Source organism: Trachypithecus francoisi, unplaced genomic scaffold (genome assembly GCF_009764315.1).
Source record: "Trachypithecus francoisi isolate TF-2019V2 unplaced genomic scaffold, Tfra_2.0 Lachesis_group15, whole genome shotgun sequence".
NCBI classification, from domain to species: domain Eukaryota; kingdom Metazoa; phylum Chordata; class Mammalia; order Primates; family Cercopithecidae; genus Trachypithecus; species Trachypithecus francoisi.
Window position 1 is genome coordinate 79,795,304 of NW_022681460.1, and position 26,797 is coordinate 79,822,100.

The 26,797-nt window shown below is 40.8% G+C and overlaps 1 protein-coding gene across 8 annotated transcripts in view; it reads left to right on the top strand.

The window, feature by feature from the left end:
- Positions 1-26,797, top strand: part of IL20RA (interleukin 20 receptor subunit alpha) — a 42,727-nt gene that overhangs the window by 3,900 nt on the left and 12,030 nt on the right. For 6 of the 8 annotated variants that reach the window (XM_033235339.1, XM_033235341.1, XM_033235345.1 and 3 more), the window contains one exon: positions 21,616-21,751. In XM_033235339.1, coding sequence (XP_033091230.1) covers positions 21,616-21,751 — 136 coding nt within the window. Of the gene's footprint in view, positions 1-17,382; positions 17,407-21,615; positions 21,752-26,797 lie in introns of those variants that run through there. The other 2 variants (XM_033235340.1, XM_033235346.1) reach the window with 1 other exon arrangement.

Consider the following 26,797-nt stretch of genomic DNA (forward strand, 5'->3'; position numbering starts at 1 on the left):
AAGTTACCATTTTTCACTGTGACTAATAAATATTTTGCAGAGAGATACTTTGAGATTATGCAAAAATCCTGCTTCTCGCCAAACTCACACCCAACTAGTTTTAGTATCTATCAGTGGATTTTGACTGCAACAACTACTATGTCTAGTAGTGCTTTTTATTTCACTCTTTTCTTCCACATGTATTCATTGGAATTCTGTTGCAAGGAAGGGCCATCTTTTTTGCCTTTTTAGTTATGTATTCAGTTGGTTAAGTATATCAGTGTGGACTTGTGGGTGTGTCTTACTCTTTCATTTATAATCCAATACTATCATTATCAGTTTTATTGCTCATGCTGTTCCAGCTTTGGCCACTAAGAGTTCCTTCAGTTTGGCTTCTGTGTCCCTCGGAGGAAACCCATCTTTTTTGAGCACTTCATTAACTTTCTAGCACCAACAGCATTCCAGACTCATCTGTGTTTTCCCTGCCCCAGGCCTGGAATTAATGACTTCCTTAGGAAGCTCTGGTTCCTTCTATTGGAGAAAGGTGTTTAGAAACTAAGATTTGGGTGTGAGGCATGCTTATTGCTACTGGAATGTTGTTTCTAGGTGCTTTCTCAGAGCTGAGAAATATGTGTGTGTAGACTAACCTAGTTATACACACACATCTAGATTTCTGTATCTGTCTCTGGGTGTGTATATATATTTAAGACCGTGAGTTTATAATGGTGCCACCAATTTCAACCTAACAGTCAAGGTTCATTCTAGCCCTCCTGTTTCATTTATAGCTTCTTTGTCTAACGGTGAGAAACCCAGATGTCATTATCTACAATAGACGTATTTGCCTAATTCTAATATAGTTTCAGGATTGCTAACTCATGCTGCTATGTGAAAAACATGTACTTACTAAATTATAGCCTTTATGTACAGTTTTCTTGTCTTAAGCTTTATAATATCCAGTGAAGATACTATTGACCAAAGTTACCTGGGTTAGTCCTTTTTTTTTCTTTACTCCTTTTGGTGTGGTTATTCTATCCATTTGGGAGAAGTTCAGTTCATTTGTTAAACTGCTTGTATTACAATTTGGGATCCCCCCATGCTAGTTGTTTTGTTTGTGGCGTTTGGGGTATTAGGCAGCTAGGTGAAATAATTACTGTGCTTATAAAAGTCAGAACTATATAAAACGGTTTTCTCAGAGAACTGTGGCTCCCTCCTGAGCCTTACTACTCCCTTTCTATTCCTCACCATACCACCACCTCTTTCCCATTACACTATAAATGTGATTATGATGTTGTACTTACACTGTCATTGTGATATTCTGACAGCATTTCTATTTTGTTCTTGGTCCACATTCCATGCCATCTCCTTCATTTCTTGTTTATTTTTTCTGAATTTCTTTTGCACCAATGAGCAAATATGTGTATGTTTTAAGATCCAGGTCTAAATCTCATATCTGTACTGCAGCTGATGGAGGATTTGTTCGCTCAAGTGTTCTTTTTATCAAAAAAGCATGTCTTCTTTTTCAACCTCTCTCCTATTGCCTTTCAAGCAGATTTGGGGTAACTTCTTATCTATAGATTTGCAGGCCTCGCCATCTATCAGCTCGAGGCCCAGCCCTAGCCTCCCCAAACAGTATCAAGTACCCAACATCCAAGCGTATGGCTATAGGTATATCCAGCCTCACTTCTCACAATGTGTACTCCTCCTGCCTGGAACTACTCAGCTTCCTATAGAATGAATTGTGGAAAGGCAGTATTCGCAACCTGGAGAGCAGTTAAGGAGATTGGTTTCCCATGGGAAGTGGCGTGGAATAGGAACGAGGTAGTAGGCCTGAGGAGGAAGCACCGCTTCCCTGATTATACCTTTTCGTTTAGCTCTGACTCTTAGAACCATGAGGTAAGATGTATATATTTAATTTACTTATAAACTGTGGGTAAAGACAATAGGCAAGTGGGATTACTGCTGTAAAATTAAGATTTCAGTATAAACATTTCAACATAAAACATTTGCTGTTTTTATTTTTTAATACTGCGTGTCTCTATGTTGCCTTTTTTAGTGCTTGGCATAGTATTTTTCACAAAATGGTTATTCAGTAAAGTTGTATGGTTTGCTTAAAAGCAACTTTCATTATATGCGTGACATTTTAAAAATGACTTTCTATTGCACCATTTTCTTCAAAGTACAATTTTACCAGGTGTCATTGACATGTTGACTTCCATACTGATTTAAAAAAAAATGATCATCTGAGGCTTAAGGCAGCATATATTTTATGGAGTAAAACCATGTTATCCATCTTAATTATAACATTATACTTTTGCTATCATCGTGATGTTCTGACAGCATTTTTACATGTTCTTAGTCTACAGTTTATGACTACATGACACAAAATTTGTTATCAGAAGCATGAATTAAATCACTTTAATCAATTCCAAGATCTATCAATTACATATAAAACTGGAGAACAAGGCTGAGGGTAATGGCTCATGCCTGTAATCCCAGACCTTTGGGAGGTTGAGGCAGGAGGGTCACTTGAGGCCAGGAATTTGAGAGCAGCCTGGGAGAGAACCCATCTCTACAAAAAAAAAAAAATTTTTTTTAAATAGCCAGCTTTGGTAATGCCTAGCTACTTGGGAAGCTGAGGCAGGAGGATCACTTGAGCCTAGGAATTTGAGGCTACAGTGAGATATGATCTCACCACTGCAACTCCAGCCTGGGCAACAGAGCAAGATTCTGTCTCAAAAAAAAAAAAAAGGAGAATGAAAGAACTATAGAAAGAAAGCATGCTGGTCAGAGACATTAAAATTAAATACTTCTTCTGCTTTATCTTTCAGAATTCCTTTTGATGTAGAAACCCAGAGTTGACAGGACCTTAAAGGTCACCTCACCCAGCTGCCACTCTCTTGATTGTCCTCTGCAGCATCACTTCCAAGTAATGACCTGTCTGCTATGTGAGCACCTCTCATAGCAGGATACTCACTACCCTGCACCCAGGCAGGCAGGATGTCCTGTCACTGCAGATTTCAACTATTAAAAAGTTCTTTCATAAAATGAGCTGAGACTTGATCCTTCAATTTTCACTTATTGTTAGTCTTCATTCTAAGCTGATGAAGTCATACTGGACAAGTTGTTCAGATCACTGAATGCAACCATCACATTTCCTCTGTGTCTTCTTTCCTCTCCAGAAAACCACTTCCCCAGAAAACTGCCAGGCGCCTTCTCTCTCCCAGTATTTCCAGTGTATGTTCCAGTTTGTTTGCAACCTCTCGGGCTGACTTCCTATAGATCATGATGAGGCTGCTGGTCTACAACATTCTAAACACTGAACCTTGGAAGGTTCATTTACCCTCCAGTGATTCAGCATCGGATTCTTGATGAACGCAGGCCTCTGATGTCTAAAAGGCACCCTCCTTCCTTATCTTTGTTGTCATCTGTGAGACACAGACCCTCATTCAAATGCAGAATTTCATATTGCTCTGGAGGTGATTTTGTTTCTGTTTGCTTCTTACAGTATAGAGAATGAAAGTATGGCATAGTGTTTTATCTAGAACTTATGATGATGGTGTTAACTGCACCTAAGGCTACTCTTTTCTGAAAGGACAATTTTTATTGACTATAAATATCTCTACGAAATTGGGTCTGTTTTTTGAGGGTAGTGATCCCTGCATGACACTTTGCACCACCAAAATGGATACCTCAATTACTATCCACTGTTCAAGCAAATGCCAACTCTACCCACAACACAGAGAAAAGGCATACTTTGTCCTGTACAGACTTGTGGGGAAGCTTTGTTTGTACTTCTTGATTTCAACATATATATCATGTCTACTTTTCACCCAGCTTCCTCTCAGCTGGATAATCCAAAGTTCCATTCCATACAGCTACATTTGCATTTTAATGACGTGGGATATTTTGGCAGCTATATGCTCCTAGTTAAACCATTTGTTTACATTATCAACCCTATGTAAATGTCCTCCTTACCAACTTTGCAGGATTGTCTTTTGTTTTTGTTTTTTTGCTCAATATCAATCCCCTCATCTTCACTTTCAGGAGACTCCAGCAGCTCTTAGAGCATTCATTTTTCTTTTCAATAAACATTGTGCTCATTGTTGAGGAAAGATACAAGCAAGCAACAGACACCTAGTCTATTGGCTTCTCAAGGCTGCCATGGCAAAATGCCACAAACTGGGTGACTTAAAATAACGCAACTTTATTGCCTCACAGTCCTGGAGCCTGGAAGTCTGAAACCAAGGTGTCAGCAGGGTGGATTCTTTCTGAAGGCTGTGAGGGAGAATCCATTCTGTGCCTCTTCGAGCTTCTGGTGGTGCTGGCAATCTTAGGCACCCCTTGACTTGTAGACACAACACCCTGATATCTCCCCGATCTTCACATGGCATTCTTCCTGTTTGCCTTCACATAGTCTTCCAGAAGACTCTGTGCATGTCCGTCTGTGTTCAGATTTACCTTTTTATGAGGACACCAGTCATACTGCATTTCGGCCCACCCTAGTGACCTCATTGTAACTTGCTCATCTCTCTAAAGACCTTATTTCTGAGTGAGATCCCTTTCTAAAGTACTGAAGTTAGGATGTCAACGTATTTCTTTTGGGCAACATAGTCCAACTCATCACATCTACCATACCCTCAAAGACTTACAGAGTAGCAAGCAGGATCTGTGGGCTTGGCATCTATGGTGGAAAAGAATCTGTTTTCTCAGCCACATGCAGTGGTTCCTCCTCTCCAGCATGTTTCGGAGTCTGTGTCCAGTGAAGGAAAACTTTTGCAGAAGGGTCAGAGCTGAAAGCCTCTACTGATAATGTTGAGGGCCCGGTCGAGGTCTCTTCTCTTGTGCTTTCCGTAACTTGACCATAAGGCAGAACTGTCAGTGGTTACTTAATAAAGACTAAAGACCTTTAAATTTATTCAGCAGAGAAGCTCACTCTTCTGAGACCTCTGCCTCCCATCTTGCCTGCTTTAGGGAGCACTTGCCCTGAGAAATCCTCTGCCTTGTTCCAACAAAGACCGTTTTCATATGTAAGGTATAACTACCCATAGTCTTCCAGCCCAGCATCCCTCTCCATTTCCAACGAACCTATCTATGTTGCAGAATGTCTATGGATTATCTACTAAATGCTCAACTTGTTATTTTTTTAAATTAGCTTATCAATTTTAAGTGCAAAGTAGATTATCACATGCAGCCCATAATTTAGGGGAATGAGGTATTTGAATTGATCAGATTTAACAAAATAGGATTACCTTAATACCCCATGCCTCCATTTTGAGTTTTCAAAAAGTTTGACTATATCCCGACTCAATATGATTTCTAAATAATCCTTCGAGTGCTTTTTGTTCACTCATTCATTCAGTGTCATCCTTTTATATATATGAGGAGCTGCTCTAGGCTTCAGGGTAAACAAGAAAACAAGGTCCCTTTCTTCATTTAGTCTTCAGAGAAATATAGACAAGTAAGTGATTGCATTAAAATATAAATGCCAGAATTGAGGACAACAGTTTCTTTAGAGGCATAGGATAACACAGCTGATCTAATAATGGTGTCAGGCAGGTCTTCCTACAGGAAGGTCCTTTCAACCGAGACTTATAAGAGTTGTTGGTTAATTAATATACATGTATGTATATGTATATATCACATCACATTCTTCTTACTCAAGGATAAAAGGTGAATCAGAAAAGAAACTTGATATCCAAGTAAATGCCTTTCTATGAATAAATGCCTTAAATACTGTTAGGAAAAACCATAGTAATGCAATCAGTAGTCATAAATAGGTTGCCATCTGTATTATATAAAATATTTATAATTCAATATAAATTTAGGTCTTTTTAAAAATGTGGTACATATACACCATGGAATACTATGCAGCCATAAAAACGAATGGGATCATGTCCTTTTGCAGGGACATGGATGAAGCTGGAATTCATTATCCTAAGCAAACTAACACAGGAACAGAAAACCAAACGCCACATACTCTCACTCTTTTTTTTTCTTTTTTTGAGACGGAGTCTCGCTCTGTCGCCCAGGCTGGAGTGCAGTGGTGCGATCTCGGCTCACTGCAACCTCCACCTCCCAGGTTCTCGCCATTCTCCTGCCTCAGCCTCCCGAGTAGCTGGGACTACAGGCGCCCCCCACCACGCCCAGCTAATTTTTTTTGTATTTTTAAAATATAAAACAAGTCCCTTGTATTAGTTTCCTATATTTTTAAAATATAACACGGGGTTTCACCATGTTAACCAGGATGATCTCGATCTCCTGACCTTGTGATCCGCCCGCCTCCACCTCCCAAAGTGCTGGGATTACAGGCGTGAGCCACCACGCCCGACCCACATGTTCTTACTCTTAAGTGGGAGCTGAACAATGAGAACACATGGACACAGGGAGGGAAACAATACACACCAGGGCCTGTGAGGGGTGCTGGGGGAGGGAGAGCATCAGGATAAATACCTAATGCATGCGGGGCTTATTACCTAGGTGATGGGTTGATAGGTGCAGCAAACCACCGTGGCACATGTTTACCTAGGTAACAAACCTGCACATTCTGCACATGTATCCTGAAACTTAAAATTAAATATAAAAAATAAAATAAATCCAGGTCTTTTAAATTTAAATATTAGCAAACAAATAAAGCTAAGCCCTGCTATCAGCATATTCCATGTATAAATTACCAAGTAGTTAATATTCCTTTTCACATCCTTTCTTATAACACTAAAAATGAACAAACAAAGAAAAAGCCAGTAATAGCAAAATCCCACGGAAAGGATGATTTTTCTGAGTGGTAGTCATCTAGTGGGTAGGAGTCAGGAGCTTTGTAACTGTAGGACACTGACCTCAAGATCATTGGCAGCCTCAGCAAGCCACTGTGGTCTGCGGCTCTTCGCAGTATTCACTCAAACCACAGTAATCAAAAGGCACACATTATGCTGTGGCTTCTGACATAGGTACTATTTACCACTTCCTGAGTCAACTCAGTCCTTTAAGGACTCTCTTAACTTTCATGAACAAGATCAAAGGGACTGTCTCGCCAGGTCCAGTATCCAAGTTGTTTTGAGAGGTGTTCCAGTGAAACAGTGAATTGAATAGTGTCCTCTCAAAAGTAATTTCCACCCACAACCTCAGAATGTGACCTTATTTGGGAGTAGAATTTTTTCAGATGTAATTAATTCAGAATTTTGTATTGGTCCATTCTCGCCTTGCTACAAAGAAATACCTGTGACTGGGAAATTTATAAAGAAAAGAAGTTTAATTGGCACTTGGTTCTGCAGGCTACACTGGAAGCATGGTGCTGGCATCTGCTTGGCTTTTAGGGAGGCCTTAGGAAACACAATCATGGCAGAAGGCAGAAGGGGAGCAAGCATGTCACATGGCCTGAGCAGAAACAGGAGAGAGCAATGGTACGGAAGTGCTACACACTTGAAACAACCAGATCTTGTGAGAACTTACTCACTCTCAGGAGAACAGCACCAAGTGGGTGGTGCTAAACCACTAATGCCCACTTTGTGGGCATTCCATTCATGAGAAATCCACCCCCATGGTCAAATCACCTCCCACCAGGCCCTACCTCTAACATTGGGAATTTGTAGCACTTCAACATGAGATTTGGGCGAGGACACATGACCAAACTGTATTAGATTTCATGATGAAATCATCCCAGAATTAGGGTGGACTGGTGTCCTTGTAAGAAGAGGATGGGACTCAGAAAAGCCACATGAAGGCTGAGGTGGGCAGAGACTTGAGTGATGTTGCCATGAACACCTGGGGCCACCAGGAGCTGAAAGAGGCAAGGAAGGATTGTTCCCTAGAACCATCTGAGGGAGTGTGGCCTTGCTGACATGTTGATATCAGACATCCAGCTTCCAGAGCTGTGAGATAATGAATGTCCATTGTTTTAAGCCACCTAGTTTGTGGTACTGTTTTGGCAGCCCTAGGAAACTAATACAAAGGACTTGGATTCTTCTTTGTGGACATCTCTTCATTATTGCCCTGCTTTTATCCTGACTACTCTTCTTTTATATCTTGTGGCAAAATAATGCAGGTACCTCAAAGAGTCAATCTACTGCAAGGTCTGTTCAGCGTGTGAAAACTGTTCATTTTACTGCATTTAGTTACATAACTTTATCAAGGCATAATTCAGCCTTGAAGAGGTCTGATCCTAGTCTGGGTCACCCTCAGAACAACTCACCATTCTGATAGTGTTTTTGATGGCTACTGAACACTTCCATCTTCCTGGTGTGTGATTGGAAAGTCTGAGATTCCAGTTGAGATCACACCATCAGTCTCATTTGCCTCCAAATTCCAAGCAACAATCAGCAGAAGTAAATACTATTCATTATTTTCTTGAAAGTTAAAAGAAATGCAGCATTGAAATTACCGTACACAAATGCTTCCACCAAAACAGAAAGTGAGAACTTGCAGCCAGGATCTCGGGGCCACGTGGAAAGAATAGCAATCGGAAAATCAGAGGATGGAAGTTCAGCCCCTCCTCATCCACTGCCCTCTGTGGGCAAGTCACTTACCTTGAATGGGCTTTGGTTTTCTCATCTATGAAAGAGTAGGTTCCATGATTTCTGAGGCCCAGAGATGACCACTGCCTGGGCAGTACCAGGCCATCACTTCACCTGCCTTGTGCCCTCCACCTGCCTGAGGGAACCTGCCCTGTCACTCTGTCCTTGGGGCTGGCCTCTGTACCCTGGTTCCCACTAGCTCTCTCCTGCCACTGAGACTAGCCCCTGCCTAACACTCCACATTTCTTACATTTCCCCCAGGAGGCTCCCCACATTACCACCTATGCAACAACACAACAATCTTTTTTCGGCCGGGCGCGGTGGCTCAAGCCTGTAATCCCAGCACTTTGGGAGGCCGAGACGGGCGGATCAAGAGGTCAGGAGATCGAGACTATCCTGGCTAACACGGTGAAACCCCGTCTCTACTAAAAAATACAAAAAACTAGCCGGGCGAGGTGGCGGGCGCCTGTAGTCCCAGCTACTTGGGAGGCTGAGGCAGGAGAAGGGCGTAAACCCGGGAGGCAGAGCATGCAGTGAGCTGAGATCTGGCCACTGCACTCCAGCCTGGGTGACAGAGCAAGACTCCGTCTCAAAAAAAAAAAAAAAAAAATCTTTTTTCTCTCCACAGAGCTTATTCTAATTCATTCCAAGTGGATACCATACTGGATTTCTTTCCTATTTTTGAGACAGAATCTTGCTCTGTTGCCCAGGCTGGAGTTCAGTGGCACGATCTTGGCTCACTGCAACCTCTGCCTTCCAGGTTCAAGTGATTCTCATGACTCAGCCTCCCAAGTAGCTGGGATTACAGGTGCATGCGCTGCCACGCCCGGATAATTTTTGTATTTTCAGTAGAGGTGGGGTTTTGCCATGTTGGCCAGGCTGGTCTAGAACTCTTGGCCTTAAGTGATCTTCCCACCTCTGCCTCCCAAAATGTTGTGACTACAGGCATGAGCCAACACACCCACCCTCATACTGAATAACCATCCTCTTTCATTTTCTTGATCACAACCTGATACAGGATTATACGAAGGACATAGTTCTAGACAGTGAAGCATCACTTGATGATGGGGATACCTTCTCAGAAGTGTATCCTTATGTGATTTCATCCTTGTGCAAACATCATAGAATGTACTTACCCAAACCTAAATGAAATAGCCTACCACTACACACCTAGGATATATGGCATAGCCAATTGCTCCTAGGTTACCAAGCTGTACTGCATGCTACTGTACTGAATACTGTGGGCATTTGTAACACAATGGTAAGTATTTGTGTATCTAAAAATACATACACATCTTATATATACATCATCTTATGGGACCAGCATCACCGAACGTCGTTATGCAGCACATGACGTATTTCTGAAGTGTGCACCAGTGGTTTAAGTTGATCTTTGAGCTAGCAGTGCAGTTAACCAGCTACACCCAGCTGTACGTTGTATCATCCAGAGCCCCAGCAACAGCACTGTTTGTTAATTTATTGTGGCTGTTATGGGATGAAAGGTAACTTGTGCAGGAAGGGTATCCAGCATAGGCGAGTGAATTGGATGCGCCTGCAGGAAATAGGCTGTTTTAAGTCTTTTGATGTCCACTGCCATTGGCCTGCCATTTGCCTGCTTTCCACAGATAAGTAATTCGTGGCAATGTTTATTACTGATAATAATGGCAGTTATTCATATAATAACAATAGTTATTGTTAATGGTAAAGAACAGTAAATATTTACAATGAATAGTAACTGTTGAGATGCATGGCTGGGAGGAAATAAGTATAAAAGGTGAGAATGGGTACATAATAGTGGAGGAGGTGAAGGGGAGATGATGCTGAAAGCATACTCCAGAGATGTCCAAGGAGTGTTTGAATCATCCCTGTACTCATCCACTGGGCAAACTGAAAAGTTACTACATCTGAGTATTGGGAAACCTTTTTTTTTTTTTTTTTTTTTTTCCCTTTCAAAAAGAAAAAGAACCAACTCTTGGGGTTAATCAATAAACTAACATTATTTTCACCGCCTTTCTCAAATGATTGGTTAAGACTAAATCATTTGAGAAAGGCAACAAAAATAATGTTAGTTGTTGTCTTGTCCCACTGTTCATTTTTCTTTACTCTTTCTGTCCTTCCTAAGGACAATGTCACATGTGAAAGTATAAATTAAATACATAAATATAAAACTTTGGGAAAGCTGATGATAGGGACATTTGGTCTTTATGAGTAAAGGAGGCACCCAGAAGTGTATGTCATGAGGGAAAAGAGTTACACTGTATTTCATCCCATTAATCTTATTTATTCTTTGCCAAATAGCCTTGCTGTTGCTTTTCAGCTTACTGAAGTACTTACTGATACATGCATTGAAAACTGGTGGCTGAGCATGGTGGCTCACGTCTGTCATCCCAACACTTTGGGTGGCTGAGGTAGGAGGATCGCTTGAACCCAAAAGTTTGAGACTAGCTTGGGCAACATTAGTGAGACCCCATCTCTACAAAACAGTGTTTTAAAACTTAGCCAGGCATGGTGGCATGCAGCTGTAGTCCCAGCTACTCAGGAGACTGAGGAGGGAGGATCACTTGAGCCCAGGATTTTGAGGCGGCAGTGAGCTATGATCATGCCACTGCACTCCGGCCTGGGTGATAGAGTCAGACCCTGTCTCAAAAAAAAAAAAAAAAATCACAAACTGCTGACATTTTACACCATAATTCTTTAATGAAAACGAAAGAATCTCTATTTTCCTCCCTTTCTCTAATGTTCTTTTGTCCATCATTTACCATTTAATTATTTCTGCCTCTTTTTTTTACCTTATTTTTTTCTTACACTTTTGTTGACTTTCCTCCTGAAAATTTCAAGTCATGAAGATATTAATGGAAGACTTGCATTGCATCTAAGAGGATAAAAAGAAGTACTAGTGTTGAAAATGAGTTGAGGAATAAAGTGTCGATATTTAAGAAATAGTTATTGATTGAACTTGGAGTTTCCAACAGCTATTCTTTTCAGTACGTTAGTGGTCCTGAACAGTTTGTCTTTGACCTTGTTCTTTCTTTTATATTTTCCCTTCTGAGGCATATTACCAAGTAGTAAAGATTTCAACCCACATTTGAATCTACTTTTCCAGTTACTATGATGATCATTACTACCAATTGAGACGCTTTGGAGATTATAACATGTGAAGAACATTAGGTACTCACTCTCAAAAAGTTTATTTTATTTATTTTATTTATTTTATTTTATTTTATTTTATTTTATTTTGAGACAGATTCTCGCTCTGTTGCCCAGGCAGGAGTGCAGTGGAGTAAACTCAGCTCTCTACAACCTTCGCCTCCCAGGTTCAGGCAATTCTCCTGTCTCAGCCTCTTGAGTAGCTGAGACTACAGTTGCACACCACCATGCCCGGCTAATTTTGTATTATTAGTAGAGACGGAGTTTCACCATATTGGTCAGGCTGATCTCGAACTCCTGACCTCAGATGATCCACCCACCTTGGCCTCCCAAAGTGCTGGGATTACAGGTGCAAGCCACCATGCCTGGCCCAAAAAGTTTATTTTCTAAAAGGTAAGGGAAGAGCTTTATAAAATCTAAGAGATGACATAAAGTAGTGGGACTGGTTTTCTAACAATGGGGCTGGCTTATACAAATTAATAATAGTCATTATGGGAGGCTACACACAAAAATCTCACAACAATGAATTTCATAAGCTCCCTTTTCTCAGTTGCAGGTACAGCCTGGCACATACTGATCAGAATATTCCATTGAGTGGCAAACTTTCAACTTGGGGGAATGAATCTTATTTTTGAAAGCATTCAAAGCCACTTTCCACAAGTTTGGGTGATCAAGCTGGGTAATGCTATATTGAGCAAAAGCAAGATGTAACTATTAAAAAAAAGAGATTGAATTTTTTTGCGTGTTTCTAAGCTACCTCTAAAGATAATTGTAGCTGAAAGGAAGCATCCCTCAAATGCCATGACCTAAGAAGTATCATGAGAATAATCATAAACCCTCCCAAGTAAATGACTTTGAAGGTACACACTCTCTTTAATGGGTAAATTTCAATAGATTTATTTTTTTAAATAGTCTCTATGTTAAAGTCTTACTTGCTGTGAAGCACCAACAGCAAAATACTAAAAAAACATGTTTAAGCACATAGATTTACTTATGGAGGTGTGGCCGTAAAGAAATGACACCAATTTTTCTGTATGACTTATGTATTGCTCATCCATATAAATGTGCAGGTACCTGGCAGAGAAAGTATATATTGATGGTTGTGCCCCAGACTCAGAAAATATCTCCTCCATGAGAGCAAGGCCTTCTGTCAATTTCTTTTTTCTTTTTTTCTTTGAGATGGAGTCTCACTGTCACCCAGGCCAGAATGCAGTGGCGCCATCTCAGCCCACTGCAACCTATGTCTCCCGGGTTCAAGCAATTCGCCTGCCTCAGCCTCCCAAGTAGCTGGGACTACAGGGGCATGCCACCATGCCCAGCTAATTTTTGTAATTTTAATAGGGACGGGGTTTCACCATGTTGGCCAGACTGGTCTTGAACTCCTGACCTCAGGTCATCCAACCACCTCGGCCTCCCAGAGTGCTAGGATTACAGGCGTGAGCCACTGCACCCAGCCCTTCTCTCTATTTCTGTCCTCAACTGTACCCCCGTGCCTATCATAGATTCTACTTCTAGCCCGTAGTAGGTGCCAGTAACTATTTGTCACATGAATATAACTGAACAGTTCCACCAGGAAAAACTTAAAAGAATAATACTTGAGTTTACCTCATTGACTTTCTTATATCTTTCCTTAGAAGCTACAGTCTAATATGCAGAATTGATCATGGTCATATAATCTTTTCTTCCCACAACACTGTACTTGGGAGCATTTCCCACTTACCTGGGATAAAGGTAAGTATTCCAGGGGAGAGCCCTGTCTTGGCCAGCACACTTGGGCCTGAGCATCCACCAAATGGCTGAAAAACCATGGGCAGTCATTCAACCTCCCTGGGCCTCTCTCCATTGAGCTGTAAAATGAGGATAGTAACTTTGGAGGACAATACTGAGCGAGTAATTATTGAGCTCTTTCTTTGTGACAGGCACTGTTCCAGGAACTCTATGTGAGGAATCTTAATCATTGCAACAAGCCTAACAGGCAGATAGTACTGTTCCATTTTCCAAATGGAGAAATAGAGGCACAGAGGTTAAGTAACTGGCTTGAGAGCACGTAGCTGGTAAGATGTAGAGCATGGAGTAGGCTCCAGTGTGACTCTAGAACTTTTGTTCTGGAATCTGTCCCTGAGCTACTCACATAAACAATTACTAGAAACCACTGGGTTAGGGCAGTTGGCAGTACCCTGTAAGAATGGACAGTATTATTACAGAGAAAACTGAGGCAGCGCACTGTTCCAGCAATTAGTCAAAGAAATAATAGTGAGGTGATGGTTAGGGGAAGAAAATCAAGTGCAAAGGAACTAATCGTGCTCTGTCCTGTATAGAAGACAGTTGTGCAGCTTTTTTCTCAGGTAGGTACTCATTGAATCATATTTTAAGTGCTGTTTAGGAGACTTACTTTTCAGCTGGGCACGATGGCTCATGCCTGTAATCCCAGCACTTTGGGAGGCCAAGGCGGGTGGACCACCTGAGATCAGGAGTTTGAGGCCAGCCTGGCCAACATGGTGAAACCTTGTCTATACTAAAAATACAAAAATTAACTGGGCATGGTGGCAGGCGCTTGTAATCCCAGCTACTTAGGAGGCTGAGGCAGGAGAATCACTTGAACCCAGGAGGCGGAGGTTGCAGTGAGCCAAAATCACGCCACTGCACTCCAGCCTGGGCAACAAGAATGACACTCCATCTCAGAAAAAAAAGAAGGCTTACTTTTTGTGGAACTTGATATATAATTAGGAAAAAGAAGGGAGATAATAATATTTCAAGAGAAAGGGTTTGTAACTTGGGACAGAAGAAAACATGCCTTTCCTTTCAGCATGATGAAATTAAAACAATGCTTAAGGTAATCTATGTGAAGGCAGTCATACCTGTTTTGCTCTTTGGTGGTTAGAATGTCATTGTTTACAACATCCACTTCCTGAAATTAGTCAATCATCCTCTGGTGTTTTTGTACTGCCTTTTAACCTTGTTCCCACAGTAGAAAACTCACTTTGGGTGGAAATTTTTTTTTCCCTACAAGCCTATGAAACTATTTTCCTATTTAAAAATACACATAAAATATGTAGCAACCACTTGCCATGCCATGGATTCCTGTGCCTTCATTAAAACGCAGCTGTTAGGTATCTTCTGACTGTGCAGTCCTGTGTGTAATGTAAGCTTACCAAGGTGATTTCAAGCTACACAGATTTGGTGGTTCAAGCTGTTCCACTTCAATTCAATGCTCATGTGAATCTAGGATCTGCCATGATTTGCGTCAGCCCCAAGGGTTCCTGGTCAGTTCATTTCCAAAACATTTATTTGCCAGACACCGAGAATACCAAGACCTTATAAGACCTGGTGTCCAGTGTCCAACAGATCAGAGCCTCTGATTCCTTCACAGCTTCTTCAGCTTTAAAAGGGTAAAGAGGGTAGGACATCTGGGGACCTTCTCTGAGCAAGGTTGAGCAGGGCTTCTGCAATGCTAAGGCTGCCCCAGTTGGTCATAAGCTTCAGAAACTTGAATGGTCACCAAGGGGAGTCTCCAGAAGTGATCACATTTGGCTGTCTGGTCTCTTGCGATTTGTTTGCTTTCTGTACTGGTTAATGAAGGTGATGGCCATAATGGGAAAGTCTAAATGCCTCAGCCACAAAAGAGGGAGGCTGGGTTAACCACAGAGGCTGATTACCCTGGCTCTTTGTGAGTTCGCCCTGAGAGCCTTACCACTTCTAACTGGTGTTCATCAGGCACTCATCTATGCGTAGGCTTTTCCTTGAGTACAACAAAAAAGAAATAACTTTTACTGTGAGACATATAATTAAAACTGTAACATACTTAGATGACAACCCTGGTATTCACTTTGAGGCCATTAGGAAAAGGTCACAAACCATTTTGCTATATTTACAGACCTGTATTCAAGGTAACTCTTAGAACCAATGTAGCAGCCGCATTTTATAAAACTCCACTAATGATAAATTTACCCATTTAGATCTATCTTGTTACTCCATTATCTTCCTACTGGAAGGACCTAAGAGCAAACAGAGGACTTTTTCCCTTGGTGCTAGAGCATAAATGAAGCTGGGCTAGAAGAATTTCCCAAAGGCCAAATGCATTAGTTCATTCCAGATGCTAGAACAGAATGTGATAGATTGAGTGACTTATAAACAACAGTTTATTTCTCACACTTCTGAGGCTGGGAAGTCCAAGATCAAGGCAGATTTGATGGACGCGGAGGGCCCACTTCCTGGTTTATAGATGGTCGTCTTCTCACTATGTCCTCACATGTTGGAAGGGGAGAGGGACCTCTCTGGGGTCTCTTTTATAAGGGCACTAATCCCACTCATGAGGGCTCTGCCCTTATGACCTAATCACCTCCCGAAGGCCCCACCTCCAAACACCATACATGGGGTGTTAGGATTTAACCTGTGAATTTTTTGGTGGGGAGGAGGAACACACACATTCCATTTATGGTGCCAAGGCATAATATAATAAAAGGGAAATAAACACTGAGAGGGGACACAAATCTCGACGTGGCTTACAAGCTACAGGAAATCAATCATTACCTCAAAGTTCGTTAAGTGGATAGTTCCTTGCCGACTCCTCACAGCTTTGTGAAGGCAGAGGCCATCTTTACACCCACAACTCAAAGGGGCATCCTCACATATCCTTCCATCGTTCAAAGCTCAAAGGGAGTCCAGAGTTGATGCCCCTTCCCTCAGTCTTCTGAGTTCTGCTTCCCCTGGAAAGATCAGTCTCCTGCCCAGATGTCTGTAGTCAGGACTGCTCACTTTAGCGGAGACCACACATACCCTACACGTCACAGCACAATCATGTCATTAAAATAGCACAAGCCGATATTTATTCAATGGTGCACACATAGAAGACCAAGGGGTCTCTTATTTCCAGAAGAATACTGGAGGCAGAAGGGACCTAAACTGTAAAGGTGTGAATAAACAGGGTAGGTTCGGGTATTGAAGGTATTTTCATGTGGCTGGTGAACACGGTGCATTTGGCAGAATTGCAAAAAGAGACATTGGACCTGCCCATCTGAAGAATCTGTGTACCAAACCAAAGTCATGACGGTCTGGCACTCCCCAAACATAAAACTATGTGCACCCATCCAGTGGCTTTTTAATTTGGGATGTGAAATCTCAAATATCTCAGAGAATGAGAGCCGTGCTTCCAGACCATAAATCTATTTGTTAAAGTGCATTTGTTACCCATAAATTGGCACACATTTCCTGATAGCGATGTGGGTGTGACATGTTTTCACTTTGGTGTTGATTCAGTGATCTTATCAGTACTAGCAGGTTAGAAAATTGATTTATCTCTATTGAAATGTTTATTCAGGAATGTCTTTCGTCATGCTTTTCAAACTTGAAAAAAACACAGTGCCTAAAAACTTTGCAAATTTTTTTAAACAAAAGAGAATACTAGTTATCAAATTTATTTCTTTTTTAAATGTACTATTTTTTACCTTTAAAAAAAAAAGTGCTAACTCGTTTTGTTTTGTTTTTAGATAGAGTCTCACTCTGTCACCCAAGCTGGAATGCAGTGATGCGATCTTAGCTTACTGCAACCTCCACTTCCTGTGTTCAAGCAGTTCTCCTGCCTCAGCCTCCCAAGTAGCTGGGATTACAGGTGCCTGCCACTGTATCTGGCTCATTTTTGTATTTTTAGTAGAGACAGTGTTTCACCATGTTGGCCAGGCTGGTCTCGAACTCATGGAGTTATAAACATCCATTTCTGAAAATAAGATGTCGACAAGCAGGGAGACAAGATGCGCTTTGCCTGATCTAAGGAAAGGTGACTAACATGGCTTAATTTGGTCTGATTTAAGGGGAAAAAAAGGTTTCAAAACCAGCAGACCATGTCATAACAAGGAATATTTTGTGTCCTGGAGAGATTTAGAGATGGGCTGATATCAAGACATGACCTACTTTTCTCATGATAGGTCTGCCCCTGAATAATAGTTTGATTTATTGGCAAGAGGATGATCCAAAACTGATAACATTTTCTGCCTCTGCCATCAGAAAGATAATGTCAATCCAAAGGAAGAACCTGTAGGACTCAAAGCTGTAGTATTTTTCTCCAGATATAATGTATAAAATATAACATTCATTTTTAAGTGGATTTCTGTTAAAGGTGTTTGTTACTCTGAAACCTTGTCAGTGTATTTGCAATGAGCTTAATTAAGCATTTGGGTTTTTTTAAAAATTTCAAAAAGTTTTTATTGTCATCTTCACTTGCTATTAAAAAGATAGCAAGTTTCTGGTCTTCTCCTTGGGTAGTTTTTAATTTTCTTCATAACATAAAATCAAACTATTAGAAAGAACATTTCTCAAAATTGTTAAGGCAAGAGTCATTTATTAAATTATTGGGAATGGATTGGGGGTTTTTAGTGATTTGTCTGTCTTAGATGCTTTCGCTTTTAGAATCATTGTTGTATTCATTCTCTACTGTTAGGTAACAAATTACCTTACACTTAATAGCTTTAAACAACAAATATTATCTCACATATTTTTTGAGGGTCAGGATTGCAGTAATGGCTTAGCCAAGTGGTTCTGGCTGAAGGTCTTTCACAAGAGTGTAGTCAAGAGGCAAGCTGGGGCTGCAGGCATCTGAAGGCTGGACTGGGGTCAGAGGATCCACTGCTAAGATCACTAAGGTTCCTCTTGGCAGGAGGCTTCACTCAGTTCTTCAGCAGCTTTGGGAAGCCTTAGTTACTTTGCCACATGGGCCTCCACGGGGCCACTCACAACAAGGCAGCTGGTGTTGCCCATGCAAACGATCCAAGGCAAAGGAAACAAGATAGAAGCTACAGTGTCTTTTATCACCTAATCTCAGAAGTGTCTTTTGTCCTGGCTTTTGTCATATTTTATTGGACATACAGACCAACCCAGGCACAATGTGAGAGAGAACAATACAGCCTGTGAATGCTAGGAGGAAGGGATTATTGGAGGCCAGCTACCACAGTCATGGTGATAGATGTGATTTACCCATAATGTAGACGTGCAGAGGAGGCGTACATAGTTCACAGCATTTATAATGAAATATATTCTCAAAGAATAGAATGGCATAAGAACATTTTTTTTAATGTTATTATTGTCACATTATTGATTCTGTTGGTTTAATATCATTACCAGAGTTTGCTAACATTTCAGCAATTGGCATAGCATTTGTGAAGGACCTTTTAGACAATTACAAAGCATTAATCAAAATGTCTACTGAATCAATGAACATTAATTATTGACAGCACATTCCAGAGTATAGTTTATTTCAGAAGAGAAAAATTGCTTTGTTTCCTTATGACAGCAACCAAAAAAACTAAATTAAAATAAAATTGCCTATTCCTTTTACTCCAAGTTATTTCTCAAAACTTTTTTGGGTATGTTTTAGGCATCTTGAGAGTTCTATCATTTGTTCACTCACATTAAAAAACAAATAGGGCGGGGTGCGGTGGCTCGCATCTGTAATCCCAGCACTTTGGGAGGCCGTGATGGCAGGATCACCTGAGGTCAGGAGTTGGAGACCAGCCTGGCCAACATGGCAAAACCCCGACTCTACTATAAATACAAGAAAAAATTAGCCAGGCATGGTGATGGGTGCCTGTAATCCCAACTACTTGGGAGGCTGAGGCAAGAGAATAATTTGAACCTGGGAAGTGGAGGTTGCAGTGAGCTGAGATCATGCCACTGCACTCCAGCATGGGCGACAGAGTGAGACTGTCTCAAAAAAAAAAAAAAGACAAATAGAATACAGTGTTGTAGAAGACAAAGATGTGTATAGATTGAAACTTGAGACGATATGCCTCGACTATACTATCTAAGACAACTTCCGTGTTCTATCTCCAAACTCATGTTGCCACAAACCAAAATATTCTATTTCCTTGTCAGCTCTATAAAGCCATGTTTTGACAATGTCTTTCACCACTGATATGTTAATGCACAGTCTGTTTTATTTATTTATCTTTATCATATCACCACTGATATGATAATGCACAGTCTGTTCCGCATTTTTGAAGAGCTGAGAAGTATTATACTCAGTGTGCTGCCTCCCCATGTTCTGTTTTGTCTTCAAAAATCTGATTAAAATTGAGAACCTGGTAAACCTAGTAGTACCATAAAGCAGTATTAAATCATTGATAAATATTCACTGTATGTAATCTCCAGAAAATACCAACACCACTTGCTACGCAATGGTTCCAAAGAATTACAAGAAGATGTTAGGCTATGTCCTTTTGAGATTCCCCTACCCCTACCACACACACACACACACACACACACACACACACACACACACGGCAGTGGTCAATTGATTGTGCTTCTCTGTGAGTAACTTTTTTCTTAAAAATAAAACTAAAAATTTTTTTTATGAGCAAGGTTAAAAGTAGGAGTCATTACAATTATAGCACAAGCATACCTACACTCAGCCATCTTTACACTAAAGAGCTAATTTTGCTTAGAATCAGGGTGATACTACAAAGTTTAATTCTAAAGTAAATAATTTTTCTTTTCATTTGGCTTGCAAAATAACAGTACACTGTGTAGAACTAATCTTAACCAAGGATTACCTCACACGTAATTCCTTTCTCTGACGTTAGTCCCAGCTACTTTACTCAAGAATTATGATACTTAGCCAAGATTGGACCTGCCATCAGTGACTGAACTAAATTTTATTTCCTAAGTTTGATTTGCAGTGTTAATATTTTGTATTTTTCAAGTTCATTGATTGACTAGAATATGCATATTTGTGACAGGATTAGTTCTTCATAAAACCTGATTGGTTATCACTCTGTGCTTTGTGATCTTTCCAATATTTTGAATTAATATTTTGAATCCTACATATTACCACTGAATTTTTTCATTTACTTTAATTCAAGGATTATCTTTGCTTTATTTTACAAGAAAGTAGCCTCTCCTTTCCTTTTCCAAGTTTTTAGTAATTTCTCAATTCTTTACCATTTCTCCACAAGGATTTCTATAAATTAATCCTTTAGGATACAGTTTTTCTTAGAGTGCACCTATGTGAACATATCAGTGTTTATTTAAATAAACTGTCTTATTTCATTGGTTCTTTTTCTAATTATTGCTTTACTATATTCTTTAGTAAAGGCAGTCCCAATTATAACCTTTGAAACTCTGGCCTCTGAGGGTCACCTACTCTAAATTTTATTTTAACATTTAATTGGCTGGGCGCGGTGGCTCAAGCCTGTAATCCCAGCACTTTGGGAGGCCGAGACGGGCGGATCACGAGGTCAGGAGATCGAGACCATCCTGGCTAACACGGTGAAACCCCGTCTCTACTAAAAAAAAATACAAAAAACTAGCCGGGCAAGGTGACGGGCGCCTGTAGTCCCAGCTACTCGGGAGGCTGAGGCAGGAGAATGTCGTAAACCCGGGAGGTGGAGCTTGCAGTGAGCTGAGATCTGGCCACTGCAACTGCACTCCAGCCTGGGCAACAGAGCTAGACTCCGTCTCAAAAAAAAAAAAAAAAAAATTTAATAAAGAGATTGTTTTAGTTCTCTGCAGTGCATAACAAACTATCCCCAAAACTTAGTGGTTTAAAACAATCATTTTATTATTTCTCAAAATTCTGGGGATTAACTGGGGCTCTGCCAGATGATTCTTCTGCTGGTCTCATGCGAGGTCTCTCATGCAGCTTCAATCTGTGACAGAAGGGGCTAGAATGACCACAGTGACTTCGTTGTGGCCTCTTAATTGGAAGGCTGGGCTCAGCTGGGACACCAGAACAACTGAGCCTGTCTTCGTGCAATCTGTCAGCAAGTTAGCTGTTATTTTACATAGCAACTCGGGAATTTTTTTGAAAAGCAAAAGTCCTGGCTTAGTCCCAGAGCCATCTCTGTCACATTCTCTTTTGCATTTGAGAGATGTTGCACAGGGCATGCATACTGGAAGGCCATATTGGGGGCCATCTCTGGAGACTAGCTACTACAGGAATCATGTTTTCCTTTTCCGCCACTAAGACTTCAATTCCTTTCTGCTCCTTTTTCAGTTCCCTGTGTCTCTGGTGGTTTGCCTAAACCTGCAAACATTACCTTCTTATCCATCAACATGAAGAATGTCCTACAATGGAATCCACCAGAGTGTCTTCAAGGAGTTAAAGTTACTTACACTGTGCAGTATTTCATGTAAGTTTCTTCTTTTCCTTTTGGCTAGCTTACAAACACAAGACTCCGACTCCTGTGAATTGTGCAAAGATAAACTCTCTGCGGTATTAAATGTGTTTGAAAAAGAGAAAAGTTTTAGATATTTCAGGTTAAGTTTTCTTGATGTTTTGTAAGATTAAATTAGAAAACAGTTTCTTCGTGGAGACAGAGGCATTGGGAGGCTCAGGCAAGGCGAGGTTATTTAGACAGAAAAGAAGTTGGTCAAAACATTATTAGGTGGCTGAGCAAACAAGGCAATCCATCATCTCTGAATTTTCTAAGCTGTTTGGAATTACAGGCATCCTTAGACTCCTTGAAACTACATGCACATTTTGTGCGATCAGCTGTTGCACTTAAAGATAGCAGTGAATAGGCATTTCATCTGGCCCTTAAAACTCATTGCAAGCAGGAAAGAATGCAAAACAGGTAGTCAATGTCCATCTTCAGAGAAACAAAGGAAATGGCCACAACCCTAACCACAAACTAAGAACCAAGCCAAATCCTGTGGAATCCGAAGAAAAACAGCTACGGAAACTGAAAGCAAACCTGTACCTTCCCATCTCCAATCACAGGAAATGATTTCACAAAATAAGTGTCACAGTACTAAGAGGCCCACCTAACAATCTGAGAGCATGGAAATCTAAGGATCGCCACCACCAGAAATTAAGGAAATGTCCCCGTGGAGCCCCAGTTGGGTGCCACAGAATGTCACAGGTGTAGGAGCTAAAATAGAAATCAGGCACATAGGACATGTCCATTGTGGAGGCCCTGTCACAGCCCAGGGACAAGCTGGGAGTGAGCCGGAGGCAGGAGGAAAGGGAGGTAGCACTGGCTGGGAGGCAGCCCAGGAAGGCTACAACGTCAGCCTCCTGCAGCCCAAAACCTGACGGCAGGCAGATTTCCCAGGGAGCAAAGAGAATAATAGATTCGGTGAGAGGGTGTTTGATGGAAACAGAAGTTTAAAATTATGGAGAGCAATTGGCTGGATGCAGTGGTTCTCACCTGTAACCCCAGCACCTTAGGAGGCCGAAAAGGGTGGATCCCATGAGCTCACAAGTTCGAAACCAACCTGGGAAACATGACAAAACCCTGTCTCTACAAAAAATACAAAAACCAGCCGGTCGTGATGGTGCGTGCTTGTAGTCCCATCTACTTGGGAGGCTGGGGTGGCAGGATAGCTTGAGCTGGGAGATGGAGGTTCCAGTGAGCTGAGATCATGCCACTGCTCTCCAGCCTGGGCAATAAAGCCAGGTCTTGTCTCAAACAAACAAACAAAAATTATGGAGAGCAAAAGCTCATTATCTGAGCCCTATTCTTATGTCCATTTGCCTGTTCAACAAACAGCTGGCCCCATTCAAACAGTAATAGTCCCAAAGGAACTAGCATAGCACCTATTCATAATTACTGGAAGAGGGAAAGAGGAAAAAAGAATACAAGTTTCCAGAAAGCTTTGCTATGGAAGTAAGGAAGAATTAAAACACGTAACAGTCCATAATTTTGTTAGAGTGCATAAACAACAGGATCTGTAAAGGTAAAACTCAAAGAAGAGAAAACAGTGAAAGAAGAAATTCGAAGACAACAAGAAGAACATGTCTTTTTAGGAAGTGTGCAGAGCTTAGGAAAATGCTGGAATATAAAAATGCTGTATCAAGATGAAAAACCTGTTAGAGCTAAGTGATAGTAATGGTTGAACAGGTAATAAAGACTGTTTGGAACTGTGTATCATAAATGTGTGGTATGTCTAGAAAAAAATTGGTGAAAACAATAGCAAGACACATCCTGGTGAAGTTATTGGACTTTAAGATAATTAAATGATTCATGGCCATTTTAGCAAAAGCGGAACTCAAGTTGGGAGAAAGGGAGAATTTCAATCTGGCAACACTCAATAGAATACATTTTCTGAGGAAAAGACAAGTGTGACCTAAGACTCTTACTAAGTTCAGTAGACTGGTGTTTGGAAGCAGGTGGGAACCCAGGAGATCACTTTTCTGAGACCTTCCTGGGGGATGAGGTGGAGCACTAACTAAAGATGACCTTCAGCTAACAGAGAGATAAAGACAAACCCAAAAGAAGAACTTAGTGATGACAAAAAAAGACTGGTAGCATGCATTGAATTTATCTAAATATAGAACTAAGACTAAATAGTGATGGAAATGTAATTATAGAAGTTTCTTAGAAATAATCTGAATTTAAACAATAATATAAGATGGAAAGGTGGGGGGATTATAAGTGTACTGATTTTCATAGCCAGAAGCCATTAAATGTGATCTAAAATGACAATATTTTATTATTTTAATAATTAACCTCTCAATATTTTTCACAAACCATTTTCTTAATTTAAAAGCTCTTTTAGGAACAAATATCTCTTGTGGTGACAAACATTTGCACTTCTACAGTTGCTTTAATTTCACGTCAATTTCTTTTTTCTATCAAAGTTCAAGGCACATTGAATTGACTACTTTTATTAAAACCATATGTATGGGCCGGGCGCGGTGGCTCAAGCCTGTAATCCCAGCACTTTGGGAGGCCGAGACGGGTGGATCACGAGATCAGGAGATCGAGACCATCCTGGCTAATACGGTGAAACCCCGTCTCTACTAAAAAATACAAAAAACTAGCCGGGCGAGGTGGCGGGCGCCTGTAGTCCCAGCTACTCGGGAGGCTGAGGCAGGAGAATGGCGTGAACCCGGGGGGCGGAGCTTGCAGTGAGCTGAGATCTGGCCACTGCACTCCAGCCCGGGTGACAGAATGAGACTCCGTCTCAAAAAAAAAAAAAAACCATATGTATGGTATAATCTAATTTTTGTCCATCTATTCTGCTATCATATCGTCTTTCTGTTTATACAGAAGCAAAATGAGATATCCAGAATCACGCACACCAAATGTTCCAGAGTAATGGGTTTTAGGATGATTTGTTTCTCTTATGATTATACTTTCTGAATTGTTTGATTGTTTGAATTTAAAAACATTACCATATTTTCGAAAAAGAATAAAGTCAGTTTTGTCTTTGAAAATAAAATTCATATCACTAAAACCAGTGAAAAGACTTCAGCAGCGACTCACAGTGACCTCAAATCTAGAACCTCATTCTCATTTCCAAGGAGTTTCTCAGGAGCCAGTGTTAGAGGAAAGAAACTGCTTTGCAAAGGGAAAAGACTCACGAACATGTCCTTGCCTCCTTATCCATTAGGTGGAGCAAAGAGCTTACTCTGTCCTTTATGTTTTATGTGATTCAGAAAGGGATTTTTAAAAAAATAGTCATCACTGCTCTGTGTGAGCAGATCACTTAGATTGTGCAACTTTTAAAAATATGTGTTTAAAAAGAAGCTTGCCATGTTGGAGTTCTTACATGCCTGTGCATGTGAAAGAGGGACAGGAATATAGGGCAGCATATTTCGCTGCCAGAGGGCTCCAAGCTCAGCTCTGGAGTCAGACGGTCCCCAGTTCATAGCCAAGCTATGAACCTAGCTGGGAAGGTTACAGATTATACATTTATACTTTTGAGTGAAGTTTGTTTCCAAGATGAAAATTTAACAAAAGTTTAAGTTTTATCCACCAAAACAATTAATGCAAAAAATAGAATGTAGCACTAAAAACAGAAGTTTTGGCATCAGGGACGAATGGTTCAAATCCCAGGTATGCCTTTTACTAGTCATATGAATTTGAGTGGATCCCTTAATCTTCCTGAGCCTCAGCTTCCTCATCTGTAAAACGGGATGAAAATAAGAGTACCTACCCCCTAGGGTTGTTATGATAATTAGATTAGATAAAGCTTGTAAATCAGAGACCACTGAGGGCCCCACATGGCTGTTTGCCATGTGTGAGTGTCATTACTGGAATATTTGCTGAGTAATTCTGGTCATCATTCATTTATTTTGCTGAAAATCTTGTAAAGAGCCTTTTCTCCTGCATCAGTATTGTCATGGGAAGCTGCCTTGCCTTTGGCAGAGTGAGGAAGTTTGAGGAGGGAGGAGGGAGGGGTCACATAGGCAATGGCAATAGTCTTCAAACCACAACTCAAGACTCTTTGATGATTCATGAAATGAATGTTGAGGGACATTATTTTTGATGGAAAGGAATGGAATGGTGTGGAATGGAGTGGAATGAAAAAATAACTGAATGCAAGGCCTGTGGTAAAGTTTAAATCTTTTCTTGCACAATTTTTGTTTTAATATGTTAGTTTTATATTTTGTGAGCTGAATCAAAATGTAAAATTTATTTTTCCCCCGTGGATCATGGTCAAAAAAACATTGAAAGCCCCTAAGTAACAGTGATCACTTGGATGGAGAAGTTGATCAGTAAGATTTGACTATATTTCTGATGTCTTTTGGTAGGTATGGTACTTAGGAAATGGGAAACATCTACTTTCAGAAATCTGTTGCCATATTCTGAAAAGAGAAAATATCCTTAAGCTTTGGCAATACATGGACATATCCTCTTTCTCAAGACACTCTTCCCTTGACCTTTATGATACGTCTTTTTCTCATCCCTCTTTAGTTGCCATTTCCAGGCCTTCTTTCTATCCAGCCTTTAAATCTTGACACTCCTGAAATTTTATCCTAGACTTTGTTTTATCTCCATGGATCATTCATTCATCCTTGTGCCTTCAATGAGCAGTATGATGATATTGACTCCAAAATCCCTACCTCCCACTCACATGTCTCTCCTGAGACCCATTGCCCACTGGGCATCTGCACTGGGATATCTGTTACATACTCAGGCTCAAGGCATCAAAAGTGAACGTGTTTTCTTTCCCTTCTGCTCTGCCTCACCATCCATTTCCCAAATCTGCTCTGTCTCAGTGCTCTTTATCGTAGTAAAGATCACCACCATTCCACCCATCTGCCCTAGACAGAAAGAGACGGCGTCCTTAATACCTTCATTTCCCTAATCTGCCACATGTTTTCTATCACCAAGTCCTGTCTCCTAATATTTCTTGCTTTTGTACTGTCCTTATTCATCCTACTGCCCCCATCCTTGTCCAAGTGACCTACATCTTCCCCTGGACCACTGCAGTGTCCTCTCAGC